At 36.8% G+C, this 15,588-nt stretch overlaps 1 protein-coding gene across 5 annotated transcripts in view; it reads right to left on the bottom strand.

The window, feature by feature from the left end:
* The window catches only part of TBL1XR1 (TBL1X/Y related 1), a 184,937-nt gene that overhangs the window by 36,196 nt on the left and 133,153 nt on the right, over positions 1 to 15,588 (bottom strand). For 4 of the 5 annotated variants that reach the window (XM_066241863.1, XM_066241862.1, XM_066241866.1 and 1 more), the window contains one exon: positions 7,557 to 7,659. The exons of the other annotated variant lie outside the window; for it this stretch is intronic. In XM_066241863.1, the coding sequence (XP_066097960.1) occupies positions 7,557 to 7,614 (58 nt within the window). In that variant the 5' untranslated portion in view covers positions 7,615 to 7,659. The remainder of the gene's footprint in view (positions 1 to 7,556; positions 7,660 to 15,588) is intronic. 5 annotated transcript variants of the gene reach the window in all.

The following is a 15,588-nucleotide window of genomic DNA, read 5'->3' as shown; positions in this document are numbered from 1 at the left end:
TTGGAGCAAAGATGGCCCGGGCGCTGGGGATGGCTCCTTGGCCTCTGCCCCAGGCGCTAGAGTGGCTCTGGTCGCGACAGAGCGATGCCCCGGAGGGGCAGAGCGTCGCCCCCTGGTGGGCGTGCCGGGTGGATCCCGGTCGGCGCATGCGGGAGTCTGTCTGACTGTCTCTCCCCGTTTCCACCTTCAGAAAAATACAAAAAAAAAAAAGTTCCACAAGCACTAGTCACAGAGATGTAAAGTAGCACAGCGCAGGGAATATAGTCAATAATACTGTAATAACTATGTATGGTGCCAGGTGGGCACTAGACGTATTAGGGGCATCACTTCATAAGTCACATAAGTGTCTAATTATGGTGCTGTACACCTGAAACAATTACAATATTGTATGTCAACTGTAACTGAAAAGTAAAGGAATTCAACTTAAAATTACAATATGACCCATCTGCTCCTCTCACAGGTATATTGACTAAGAAAAATAAAAACACGCTTGAATTGAACAACAAAAAAAGTTCCACAATCAAACGCTTAGAGGTTTTAGAAAATGTAAAAAGTAGAGAGAAAATGCTATATGGGATCTTTGATGGTGAGTTAGTCCCAGCACTTAAAAAAAAAAAAAAAAAGGAAAATGTGAAGAAAAATACTATTTAATACAAAAACCCAAATTCAACTGTGAATATGTTTGTATTTCCTTTTTTTCTTTACATATTGTATTTTTTTCAGCAAAATATATACAACTACTGTGGCACAGTGGATAGTGTTGACCTGGGACACTGAGTACTCAGGTTCAAAGCCCCGAGGTCACCAGCTTGAATGCGGGGTCACAGACATGACCCCACAGTTGCTGGCTTGAACCCAAGGTCACTTGTTCGGCTGGAGCCTATGGGTCAAGACACATATGAGAAAGCAATCAATAAACAACTAAAAAAAGTGCCACAACTATGAGTTGATGCTTCTCATCTCTCTCCCTTCCTGTCTGTCCCCACCTAAAAAAAAGAAAAGTAAAAAAATATATATACCTATGAACATTTCATGTAAATTATAGTTTCTGAAATAATTTTAACATTATCATAACATTCAACCAACAAATGTACTCAGCTAGTAAATTATTCATCTCATAGCTTGACATTTGGACTTTTCAATGTTCACTATTTAAAAAGAATTTTACCTCAAATATCTATGTATGTAGGTTTTTTGCCAGGTATAAACTTTCTTTTTCCTTAGAATGGACTCCCTCAAAAGTTAAAGGGAACATGAGCGTTTTAAAGGGAGTTCTCATGATTGCCAAATTGCTCTCCCCAAAATAGTCATTCAGGTGGGTGACAAAAAGGGAAGAAAAACTGATTTAGAAGTATAAAAATATAGCAATTTCCAGCATTATGACAACTGCTTGCCACGTGGTGTTAGTTGCATATACAACAACAATGTATCAAATCAATGTTAATACATATTTCATTTGAGTATAAAGCAAAACTGTGCGCACCTACTTGTTTTTTTTGCAGCTGACCAAGTCTACCCATTTAAATTAAAAGACTAAAGGAGGACATTTCAGATCCAGAGCTTTCCTCACTCCAGTTCTTCATAACCTGAGGCATCCCACTGATAGCTCGTTTCCCTGGCTCCAGCCTGTCTGCTGTTAGGGTCTGTCTATAAGCGGCGAGAGCAGGAGAACATGTGGACAGGAATGTATATCTAGCCCAGATACCTTTATCTGAGTCCAGAGAAATTACACTGTCATTATATAGCTGACAGTTTACTAGCCATTGCAGGGTTAATACAAAATCGTTAACTTTAAAAATGAATGAATGGGTTTTGGTGTTATAGGTTAGAACCAGTGGTGGGATTCAAATAATCTAACAACCAGTTCTCTGCCCTAGGTATAAAAAAAAAACAATTTACCAAAAGGTAGTCTATGATTTCATGCATTTAATACTTAAATAAGAATAAAAGAGGTACACAAAACTAAATTGTTATAAGAGTTTTAAAATATTAATGAAAAAATATTAACTAATACCTGACAAAAAACAAAACTGTTATTTAAGATATTTCCAATGACAGCTTGTCACCCCCTGGTTTGGCACTTTTTCTCTTAGGTTACATGTTTGTTTTCTGAAGTAAAAAATGCAAGGGAATTAAAATGTAGTATTTCATCAAAGGAATGAGTTTTATGAAATGAATAAATAAATATTACAAGCATAGTTCCGTCAAATATTTTTCACCTCTGGACCAGATGAACATGAATACGGGAGCTTAGAATACGCTGTTGCGCAGATGAACATTAAAAAAGAGTAAGGAATGTAAATCTGTGATTTCCACACTGGGCAGCTGCCCAGGTGCCCACATTAGAGAGACCCTGATTACAGGTGTCATTTTAACAACTGGCTTGCAAAACTCAAAAAATTAGAAATCAGTTCTGCTGAACTGGTGCGAACTGGCTAAATCCTACCACTAGTTAGAACCTTAATATTATATATAAACATTCAGGTTAGTTTGTGCCTACTATGATCACATTTATATTTCTAAATTCAGTGTGTGTGGGTGGGTGGTGTATCTGACAGGTGATCTTATAAAATTTGGGAAGCACCCTCTCAAAAAAGTGGTGTATACAAGGCCTACATCCAGGGAGATCCCCTCAGCAAAGGCGAGAGGGCAGTGCGGAGGGCAGTGCGGAGGGCAGTGCGGAGGGCTGGGTGCAGGAGACAAGATGCTCTCTCATGAGCCAACCCTGTAAGCCTGCATATATTCTTATCTTCTCATAAATAGGGACCACGCGGCAAGATGAACCAGTTTTAAAAACATGAGGATTTTAAAAAATAGTAGTATTCGGAATCACAATCTAAAAAATAACTCAGCAATAAGGACACACTGCTTTTGCATCCTGCAGTTAGTCTTCAATCATAAGATCAAACTACAACTGTCATTACATCCAGCATTCACGAACATCATAAACAGACATGCAACAGATGACCATTAAATCTACAATCAAGAATTCTCTCCCAAACCAAGTTCACAATTTAGGCAAAATAAAATTATGTATTACACAAAGAACAACAAAAGGGTGTTACCAAGTTCACAAATAATTGCCAGGAACAATTTCTCTAGAAAAAAATAATAAACCACACTGTAAATAGGAGAGTGGAGGGAAAATGCAATAATGCAAAGGTGGGAGAGGGGAGATTAAAAAGGTCCAAATCAGTTCAGCTCTTCTCAAAGTAACACTGTATCAGGTTCTGTTACATAGATACAGGTCAGCATGCACCACTTAGCACTTACTCTGCATATGGCTGCTAGATATGAGTTATTAGGGCAATCTCATTATTGATGCCCTTGGGCAAGCACTAATTAAAGGGAGCATACTGAATCAAGTCAATCGTTATTTATAATACTACATGACAAATACATTTCATTTTCATCTCAAAAGAGAAAAAACTAATTTTATTCCATAGTAAATATTTGTTGAATATGGAACTCTATCTAGTTCACAAAAGCACAAAATGTTGATGACCAAAGTAATTTGTTTAGGGTGAGCTTTCTGGAGATAAAAATGAGAAAAATAAAGTCACAACCCTTAATATAAAAATCCTATAATAAATTTACTTTTCTCATAATTAGTTTTAATGAATAGGGCAGGATGGCTTAATTCAAACAGACATCTATAATACATCTGAGGCCATATCACAATGTAACCCCTTTTTAACGAGCAACAAAGATTATGGATGTGGAAACTGAACATCTGAAAAATTAAGTAATTTGGGGGGAAAGAATGGGACTTTTTTAACAATATCTTCTAGTGCTGATCAGTCATAATAGAATGATCACCACATAAAAATATTTAAAAGGAAAACAATTCAAATGATTTTATCCTCTCTGGAGATGGATAACATCATCCAGTCAACATTAAACACTGTTTGCAGAGCACAAATATGTGTTAGACATTCTTATACTAAAAAACATTATTTCTAAATTCCACATTTGTCAAAACAGAACCAAACGTTCCTAAGGTGTTTTTTGGAATTTCTGACTGAGAACTTTTAGGAAATGAGACAACCAAATAAGAATTTTATTTTCTTGTGTCAAATATTTACAAACCAGCCTTTTAATGTCTTTGCACAGCTACTTTCTTAGTTACGATGATTTTTTTCCTATCTCCTAATCCGAATGAGTACTCTTTTATGGGGATAGTAGCAATATTAAATTCTAATGTCTTCTACATTGCTTTAAATTTGTAAATATTTATACTAGAAAAAAATTTACATCATATTTCTTAGATACTTAAGGACTAAATCTCAGTAAGTATCCCTTTGTAAATTGTGATAAATACACTGAATCCCAAGAGAACGGATTTCTGGACTACATGATTCCAAGATAAATTCAATTGCAAAAGAGGCCATTTTTATGTGCAAATGGAATCAGAGTCAAGAAAGAGCCTGTGGAGTGGTGGCAAGTGCTGAGACGGGTTAGACTCTGACACCTGTCCCGAGATGGCAGAACTATACATTTCTCCTATTTTTAAAAGTAATTTCAAAAGAATGTCTGATGGTATCCTTTATGATATAAACATGCCTCATCATTCCTGAAAAATCTTACCTACAAACAAATACACCACTTTTATTGGCAGCTCCCTCTTTAGGAGATATTATCCCATTCTAAATCTCAATACATATATTTCTTGCTTACTACTTTCTCTCAAATAATTACTAGATATAATTTTTCTTTTAAGAAATTGTTAACAAGAACATACCTCTTGTCATTCTGTCAAGTTTTAATTGTTCTACAACTAATATAAACCAGTGGCTTTCAAACTTTATTATGTTTAAGAATCACCTGGGGCCTGACCAGGTGGTGGTGCAGTGGATAGAGCGTCGGACTGGGATGCGGAGAACCCAGGTTCGAGACCCTGAGGTCGCCAGCTTGAGCGCAGGATCATCTGGTTTGAGCAAGGCTCACCAGCTTGGACCCAAGGCTGCTGGCTTGAGCAAGGGGTCACTCGGTCTTCTGTAGCCCCACAGTCAAGGCACATATGAGAAAGCAATCAATAAAGAACTAAGGTGTCGCAACAAAAAACTAATGATTGATGCTTCTCATCTCTCTCCGTTCCTGTCTGTCTGTCCCTATCTATCCCTTTGTCGAAGAAGAAGAAAGAAGAAGAAAGAAGAAAGAAGAAGAAAGAAGAAGAAGAAAGAAGAAGAAAGAAGAAGAAGAAGAAGAAGAAGAAGAAGAAGAAGAAGAAGAAGAAGAAGAAGAAGAAGAATCATCATCATCATCATCATCATCATCCCCTGGGGCATTTGTAATATTCAGATTCCTGGAACCCATGTGCCCACCATTCTCTGAGATTCTAATGCAGGTAGTCAAAGGAACAAACTTTAGAATTCTGGAACAAGTGGTTCTTAAATTTTTGCATTCCTACAAAAACTGCCGTTAAGTAAAAAATGGCATCAGTTGAGCCTCATTTTCCCCTATAAATCATAATGTGATAGGAAGTTACAAATTTTATAAATAGACTGGTGATCCCATTTTTAGAGACATGCCTTAACATCATACTTCATCACCAGCACACTGCTGATAAAGTATAAAGCCTTAAAGAATACACAAAGAATAAGTACATAGTTAACAATTATAAAAAACTTAATATGATAAATACCAGTATGTCATACAAAGTTTTCTTTAAATATAACTCTTGCTTTAATTTTACTTCAACATAAATAAAACACCTTAAGATTTGAAACTTAGAAGGATTTTCTCTAAGAACATAGAAACTTTAAGATGATGTTCTTCCTTTCTTTGTTGTTGTTCTTAAAAAGACTTTTGTTAATATTTAATCACTTGGTACTCTTTTAGAAATTAACCCGTTGTATTATTTTACTGTCCCCTTTCCTTGCTGTACTTGCTTATTATAGCAACATAAAACATCCTTTTGTGGACTTTGGTTTGGAAACTAACAAACTTAGGTGTTCATCAACAGCTCAGACTTCACCTTGCCCCACTTCACCTCAGCACAGACTGACCCACAGGATGCTACTGGGTATTCAAATGTTTCTGACCTCCAGAAACAGCAGTTTCATATGGTTCAACCTAAATGAATGCCTTTACAACACATCAACAAGCCATTCCGATGTATTTTCCATCACTGATCCTTCACAATGTATTTTGCTTTAGTGTCCAAAGCATCAAAACTCTGGCTTTAGTCAGGTTCAAAGACAGAAAAAGTAGTTTGTTTTGGCCCAACAAATTCTTTTGTGCAAAAGTACTATATAACAGTATCTAAATGTGCATATATGTTATACATGTAACAATCACTAGGTCCCTACTTTTTCCACTTTATTAGTCATTTTAATTTATTCAAAATAGTCTATGGATGTCCCCTTTGGATCTGTCTTTCATACCAGTTTACTAGTTGAAAAAGAAAACAAGATTAATCGGCATCAATTTGTTACTTTTGTTTCTTCTCTTCTCTCCTTCCTACCCTTGTTGTACACATCGTTTCCCAGCTGGCTAGGCCAGGAAGGAGCAGAGATAATGCCTGAGAATAGAAAGCTCAGAACTGGAGTGCAGCTGGGAACATCTCAGCCAGCAGGGGGATCTAAGACGTAAGCCTGTGTTTGCATTCCCTCTGTAAGGAAGGACAACTTCTATATAAGAAGAGTAACTGGTGTTTCAAAACCAAAACTGAGTGCTTATGTCCTACTCTATTCCTTCTGTTTTTTCTCATACACAACTACCCAAATTATCTTTTTATACCACACCTCACCTTACTACTAAAATATAAAATAAATTCAAGCTATAATTTCTACAATTCAACCACTCCAGCCTGATATTTTCAAGCACCGAATAATTCCATCTCACGTTAACAAGCTGCACTTATCACTGCAGTCAATCTTTTCCACCAACTTCTGACCTATCCAACCCAGGTTTAACCTCTTACACTGTTACATGTTTTGCTTAATCAGCCCGCTTTTCCGCTTATAGTTTCATTCTGATTTATGACACTTCTTCATCTGTCTAGAAAGCTTGGATAGTCACTTACATTTAATATTTACTACAAATGACTTTCAATGGTATATATTTATTAATAATCCCCCAATAAATGCATCAGTAAGAATTCAGGTCAAGGATATACTTAATCAGTTGGGATAATACTCATGAAAGCATTCTGAAAAAAATATGGTTAACTTAGCTTTTGAAATGCTAATTACAACTTGGACCAGTAACATTTAACTAAGGATTCTGAATATATATTATTAAATTAATGATATATGAGTTTATATGTTCCTGTGTACAATAATCTCATTTCAGAACAAATTATTAAAATGGTCTTTGAACAGTGAAAGCCAAACCATTTGTTACAAATATTTGCCTGAGAAGATTCCAACATATTTGAAAGAGTCAGAGAGTTAAACCATGCAGTAACACATAGCTTTAAAATGGCAGTCCAGACATATAAGGAAACATACAAAGTTCAACAGTTTGGACTGATACAAATTTCAAATGCATAAAAGGTTATTTTGAGAATATTAAAATAATTTGAGGCCTATTTACTTTATGAAAGTACTCACCTGACTCTTGCAAGTATCTATATACCAAGAAGTTGACCTCATCACTGCTTATACTCATCTTTATTCCCACTTAAACCATGAGGTCACAACACAGGATATAACCCTAAAAATAAAACAAAGTTAATTAAGTATTTTCTCAATAAAATATTTTTAAACAAAATGTAAACAATGTTGTAATAACCATTTGATTTTATTAAATAATGAAAAATGAAGATTCTACATTGCCTAACAATCAACCCTAACAAATAAAGTTACTTTCAATAGTTAGTAATAGATTACAAACCAAAACATGGCTGGGTCTTTATTTCTGCAAGATAACATACTGAAAAAAATAATTCAAAATTTATAAAAGGGCTTTAGCATCATATTTTAATGATTATATCAAGTAGCATGAAAAGTTGTCTCTTTTTTTCCCTTAACTGCAAAACCAATAAATTTTAAGAATCAGAATATTATTTATTTACAAAAGACTGATTTAGACTGGGGGGTGAGGGAGGAACTGACTTTGTTTACATAATTTCTTAATATTTGAAGTCTGTATTTTGTCAACATCTAACCCGCAGCCTGGCCTGTGGTGGCTCAGTGAATAAAGCGTCAACCTGGAACACTGAGGTCACTGGTTCAAATCCCTGGTTTGCCTGGGTAAGGCACATATGAGAGTTGATGCTTCCTGCTCTTCCCCTGCCCCCCAAATGAATAAATAAAATCTTAAAAATATAAAAGAAAAAAAACAAAACAAACAAAAATCTAACCTGTAAAGTTCAAGTTTCCAAAAGCTCTAGGTATGTAAGGCAGAGAGGTTGGAATACAATTCTGAAAACTCAAATGATAACCTCTTATCTCAACGGACATCCTCAAACCTTGAACTTGGAGGAAGAGGAAAAAAGGAAACAGACATAAATATGTCTAACTATACTTATCCACTGTCATGTCACAGGAGTGAGTTAAAGCAGTAGTCAGCAACGTTTTTCTGTGCAGAGCCAGAATAAGTACAGTAAGCTTTGCCAACCACACAGTCTCTGTCACTACTGCTCAACTCTGCAGCTGAGCACAAAAGCAGCAGCAAACAATATGGGAACAGTGAGTGTGACCATGTGCCAATAAAACTTCATTTCGGGACACTAAATTTTAAATGTTATATGTATGTTTTATTGTGTCATAAAATATTTTTCTTTTGATTTCTTTCCAAGCACATGAAAATTAAAAACTCTCTTAGCTGTGGTCTATATAAAAGGCTAACACAGACTACAGTTTCTTGGTTCTTTGTTTAAAAAGGATATACTAATGTCTAGTATGAAGGGGTGTCTAACATTACAGCCCATGCTGAGAGTCCTGCCACATCATGGATCCTTTATGATGCAGAGTTCACAGTATATTGTAAAATAACAAATTAACAAGACTTGAGTAGGCTGCCATGTGACAGGAACTGCTACTGCCCTACATTGTGGAGTGGTGACTAAGTACTCACCAAGCTCGTATCTGGGAAAGAAGAAAAACAACCAAGGAAGCAATAACAATTTCCCAATGGGCATACCCAGAGGAAACCCTAACCAAATTCAGTAGTCTGGGAGTTCCGTTTCGGGAAAGTGTCACTGGTGCACAGACCTGAGGCCAGTGAGAACAAGGACGCGGGGGGGGGGGGGGGGGGGGGGGGAGGCAGGGAGTGGAAGTAATCCAGCAAGCAGTAAAAGTCACCGAAAGGACTGGGAAAGACAATCACAGAACATGAAGTGTGGCTGAAACAGACAAAACCCATATTCGGAGGGCCTTGAAAGCATTACCTAGAGAAAATTAATGCGCTGACAAGGTTCTAAACAGGATAGCTGAATTACCTGACTTAACATTTTTAAAAGATTATCCTGGCTCTGATACAAAGAATAAAGTAGAAAAAAACTGGACTGGAAAGAGAGTCAAGAGTTAGGAAGGTGTGGGAAACCTAGCACAAGACTAAAACACCTGGACTCGGACACTGGAGCTGGACAGAAGTACTGCCTTCCCAAGCTACCCGGGAAGCAGACTCAAAGTGACGGACCGGACGCTGGTGTGAGGAAAGGGAAGGCTAGAAGGTTTCCTCTGGGACATCTGGGTGGGTGGCAGACCCGAGAAACTAAGGAGAAAGAATAGCAACTATCCTGATACAAAGGAAAAGATATCCTCTCTCCCCCCAGAAATAAACTCAAAGAGTACAATTAATCACCTGATGTTTTTATATAGCACCACCTTCCTTTATCCATGGGGACACATTCCAAGAACCTCACTGCCTGAAACACCAGTACCAAAACCTGTATTTCCCATACTATGTATTCTCCCATTCATTCAAAGGATAAAGTTTAACCTGTAAATTAGGAATAGTAAGAAATTAACAACAATAGTAAAATTGAACAATTATATGTAATAATAAGCTGTATTAAAAGTTATGTAAGTGTGACTCCCTTGCTGAAGCCTTTGTGTAGACTCACTGCCTTCTAGCACAGCACACTGCTTTTGATAGAAACTTGTTTTCTGTTCACATCTTCCACCCAACATTTAGTGCTTTTTCTATCTTAACCAAGCACTGACGACACACTATGGCCATAATTTGTAGTGTGAGGTGCAACAGCAAAACTAGCACAAATGTCTTTTTCCTTCTTTACAATTTCTAAACTAGAAAATACATTCTTTTGATAAATCTTAGCAACTTCAGCATACTTTTTCTCTTTGCTTATTACATCGAGAACTTTCACTTTTTCACTTAAAGGAAGCACTTTATGGCTTCTCTTTGGCAGATCTGAATTGCCAGCATCACTACTCTTGCACTCTTGGGGTCATTATTATGTTGACTGCTCACGAGTTAACTCCCGTTTGCACTTGCCTTAGCTATTTCAATTTCTGAAACTCAGGGTATTATAGGATTATTGTATTTGTGACTCTTCGCCCTGAGGGTCGAAGTTTGCAAAACAGCCACTGTTCTATGTTCTCATGCGACTCTTTTTCCTCCCACTCCTCCAGGCGTGAGACCACAAAATCGAAGGTACGATAAACAAAAACAATCACAGTGTCCAGCTGTCTAAACTTGGACTATCTTCTAAACTGCTTGCAGTTTGAATATACATATCAAGGATATTGTAAATCTTTCTTCATCATCTTCAATCCAACTAGAACGTGTAAAGTGTGTGTTTCAAAAGGAAAGTGCAGCAAAACCAGATATATTTGCAAAACATGTTGCATACCATTACATGTAGGTGATTGCTATACAGTATACCACACCTAAAAAATTACTAAAATATATATGTATAAAATATGATACGTAGCAGATATGTACAAAGTTTCATTTAAATTCGTTATGTAGAAAGTAGACTGAAGTTTATTTAGAATGTTTCACTTTCATACTCAATTATGTGTTAAATAAAATAAGGGTTACTTCAACACAAGCACTGCGATCCCAGGACAGTGGATCAAATAGCCCAGATGGCTAAGTGACTGATGAGTGGGTAGCATTGTACACAGCATGGACAAAGGATGGTTCATGTTCCAGGCAGGACAGAGCAAGATGGCATGAGATTTCATCATGCTACTCAGTATGAAACACAATTTAAAACTTGCGAATTATTTATTTCTGGAATTCTCAATTTAACATTGTTAGACTATGGATGACCATGAGTAACAAAGCATGGAAAGTGAAACCACGGATAACAGGGGACTGCTGTACTTATTTCACTTTGGGGTGATAAACCAGTCCAAACAAACGCTGACTAGATGCACCTGTGGAGTGAGGTAGTGGCCAGGGAAAAGTAAACAGTACAATAGCCATAAAATTAACAAAGACTATGGGGAGGGTACCCTAAAGCACTTATTTTCCTGACAGATTTCTTTTACTCAGTACTTGGTTCGAGCACTTCCAATATGCCAGGTATCCTGACAGAAGCTGGAGACATAGCTAAATCAAGTAGACCAGGGCTGACTTTGTGACTTTACAGGTTGTTGGGGAACAAGTCAACAATTAATTGTAACGTAGTTAAGAAAAAACATATAAAATTAGGAGAATGCACACCCTGAGTTTGAGTGCTCAGGTAGGCAAAGGATGTAAGATGTAAGTGGCCTACAGTTTTTTGTAACAGGCATAGCATTGTAGAAGTTAATATCCCTTTTAATTCAAAATATCTGAAGTGTATAAGTTACTTTTGCTGTTGTGTGCACATTGATTTACATATTAAGAGAAATGAGGCAAAAGCGTATCCACATTTATTGAGCAACTATTATATGCTATGTATGGAGCTAGGTCTTACATTATTTAATTCTCTTTGGTATTATATTACTCATTTTAATGTTAGAGCACTGGCATATATGAGAACACCATTTCTATATATAGATCTGTGTATTCAGAAATGTTATTCACATACTAAACTGACTTTCCTCAGTTTATATGACTATAAAGAACAAATCCTAGCACTAGAAGATCCTATGAAGTTGCCAGTTCCGAGTTAGGACATAAACGGCCAAGGCCCTAGGTGGGAGTCACAGCACAGCTTACGTGGACTATGACTTGAACAGCAGTCCTGAGAGGTCAGCCAGTTTCCGCAGTCACAGACAGACCACTTCTGTCTTTATAAATACCCTGTGCTTTATAACAGCTTCTAAACTCACACAGAATCATGTAGCAAAATTATTTTGTTGTTGGAGTGAGTTCTTAATCTGCCATGAAACAAAGTAACAGTTCAGCCACTTTCCTACAGCACACTGAGTTACAGAAAACTGTCAAACTGTCTTAATGCAACTTTATTTGGGGATGGGATCTTTAAAGAGGTGATTAGGTTAAAATGAGGCAATAGGGTGGCCATTTAATGATCTAAATATAACCCAATATGACTGGTGTCCTTATAAGAGAAGGAAGAGACACCAGCATGGATGTGCACAGAAAGGCCACATGAGGACACAGTGAGAAGTCAACCATCTGCAAGTCAAGGAGGGAGGCCGAAAAGAAACCAAACCCGCTGGCACCTTCATCCTAGACTTCCAACTTCCAGAACGGTGAGAAAATAAATTTGTTGCTTAAGCCAAACCCAGTCTGTGGTCCTTTGTTACGATAGCCCTGGCAGACAGATATACACCCATCGTACACCACAAATTCTTTAGAGCTCTCTGATCATCCATTAGAGACCTTTAAAATTAAGTTCACAATTGCTAGGATCTGCCTTTCTGAGAATTTGCCTATATCTTAAGGATGGAGTAATTAACAAAAACAAGATTAAGCGAATACGCTAATATTTTATAATCTTCTGCCCTCCTTTGCCCCTTCTCCTCACGCCTCCCCCCAGAAACCATTCTCAGGAGCAGCACCAAAAACACATTACCCTCAATTTCCACCTCATTATAAACAATAATTAAAATTCTACCAAGATTAGGTTAAAACGCTCCTGTGTGTATAAAATATGGTACAATGAAGGGAGGTTTTATGTTTTAAAACTTAGCTTTGAAGTCTTTGGCAATATGGCTAAAATATATATAAAATACATTCTCAACTTCTCAATGCTCAATCTTGCAAGATTTATAAAATTTTACTAAATAAAATTATATTTATCAAATTTCTTTTATAAACTGTAAAGTTACATTAGGCTTTAGAAATAATACAACAATCACAAGAAGAAACGCTAAACTCTAAATAAAATACAATATTTTAGCTTGTTTTTAATATAATACTAATCAAACAAAAACAGTACAACAAAATCAAATTATTTGGCTGATTTCTTAAAGCATTAATGACAAACAACAGTATATTTACTTTTTTTGTGTATTTGTCAAACATTTTAAGGATATCTTTTCATGACTGCCAGTAATATTAAGTCCAAAAGAAGTAAATAGTGTATTTCCTTACAACAAACAAAAATTCTAACATTCCTAATATTAAGATAAATGCTAAGTTTAAACTACCATTTTTAAAGACCCAATCTCATTAGGTAACTTTTACTCGCAGTATTAAAAAGGAGAAGATATCCTTTTAGAGTAAGTCAGTAAGTTTTTTAAAGGGAATCTTTAATAATTTGAATGTATGTCCCAGTAAAATGTCTCCAGCACCCTTTTCCCCATCTCAAGAGAAATAATGCACCTTTAAACAAAACAGACAAGGCAGTTTGGGAAGAGAATGAGCAGACATTGGCATTGCTTTTCACCTTCAAATTTTGGCACACGAGCATCTTTTTTATTATTTTCTTAAGAATGTAACTGGCAATGTGTAAATTTTATGTAAAGACTAACTTATTGTTTGTTTTTAAGAACAATTTCTATGTTGTGAGAATTTCTTCTTTTGGTTACAAATGTGCATTAAAAGACTTTAAAACTGTCAGAGCTCAGGACATGTCCAAGAATTAGGGACAGAGAAAACAAATGAGCCCACTTCATTAAGAAGCATTTAAGTACTTACTAGATATGATGCTTATTAGGACCAACTATTATTTATAAACAGTGATGTATAAGGACAGGCAAATGGTATGCCCAATCATTTATCATTAGTGACAGACTGATGGCAGTCATTTGTTTCAACTATGGCCTGTGTGTCAAACCCAACCCATCACCTCTGTTCAGAGCCCACAATACCCTGTTGCTTTTACATAACAAAGAACGGTGTTTACAGATTTTTAACAGAACATTTGCAATTGATTTGATGAAAGGGAACACTACATTTTGAATCTCAATTAAGCTATTTAAGTCTCAACAAAACTACACTGAGAACAGTAAACTAGCAACCAATCCAAATCACCTTTAAGTTCAAATAACATTAGCTACAGCTCTATTTCCTTTTATAACCAAAAGGCCTCTCATCAGCCTCACAGCCCACAGATGTGGACTTCAATTTCCCAAACATATAAAGGAGTGGTTGTTTACACAGATGTCTTCTAATATCTCTTTAAAATATAAAATTACATGATTTAATAAATACATGTTTGTTGGCAGATAAAATATATTATGCTCACTTTGTTAAAGATGGTGCTGCCCACATGGAAGCCCGTTGCCCAGGTGATGGTACTGGTTGTCCTTCTTGCTTGGAATGGGGGTGATTATATTAATGTGTGTTGGGGGCGGGCTGTGGGCAGGCAGGATCTTTGTAGTCTGGGGCTTGGTTTTGGAACTAAGCCTTTCCCACCCCTTTTTGATGTGGGGTGGTGCATTCTCATGAGGAATCCCATTATGCCTCAGATAAGTGACTTTATATCAGAGACTTCCTTGTTTGTATATTGGATTAAAGGTTTTGATTTCTACACTATAAAATGGGGCAGACCAGGAGTTTACTCTCTCCCAGTTCCTGAGATTAGCACTAGAGAGAAGAGCAGATAAAGGCCACGTGGAGGAGAGGAGAAGTAGCCAAGATGGCAGAATGGAAAAGGAGAAGCCAGTTTGTGCAGAGAGAAGGAGATGGGGAACAGAGGTGAATAAGGCTAGTGAGCTAGAAACCTCTGGTTCTAGGAAACTCGGATAAGTCGGTGGCTTTGGGAGCCCTGAATGGAAAGGGAAGTGTTTCCCCACTGTGTGTATTTTTTGCCCACCGGGTGCAAGCTAGGATAAAGATGATGGCCCACCAGTTCTTGGCTCCGCTGTTTCATTACCGTCTGTCCGAATCCAATGGGAACACCAGGTGGCTGAGATGGTAGCCTTGGCTACTGGCTTTACAATGTTGAATGATTAAATAAAATTATAGTCAAGATACACTGCCACTGACAAAGGGATGAAGAATAAGAAATTGTTTTCAATTATTGAGCAGTAATGAGTCACAGGACTCCAGGGAAACCACTGCCAGTCTGGGAAGAAAAAGTCTGGAAACTCAAGGTAGAATGAATATAAAAATCAAGAAGCTAGTCCCCTCCCATTAGAAAGAAAAGCTCTGAGTTTGTTTGAATGGGAGCAAATATAAGAAAATAACCAAATTTTCTCAAATTTATTATTCTAGCATTGGAACAGACATGTTATGAGGATATGAAGGACTGAAACAGCTAAAATTTTAAAAGGACATCTCGAGTACTCATAAACCTTGCTTAAAACTGAGAAATTACAGGCAAGAAAA

Source organism: Saccopteryx bilineata, chromosome 8 (assembly GCF_036850765.1).
Source record: "Saccopteryx bilineata isolate mSacBil1 chromosome 8, mSacBil1_pri_phased_curated, whole genome shotgun sequence".
In the NCBI taxonomy this organism is placed as follows: Eukaryota; Metazoa; Chordata; class Mammalia; order Chiroptera; family Emballonuridae; genus Saccopteryx; species Saccopteryx bilineata.
This window is presented reverse-complemented; position numbering and strand designations above follow the sequence as displayed.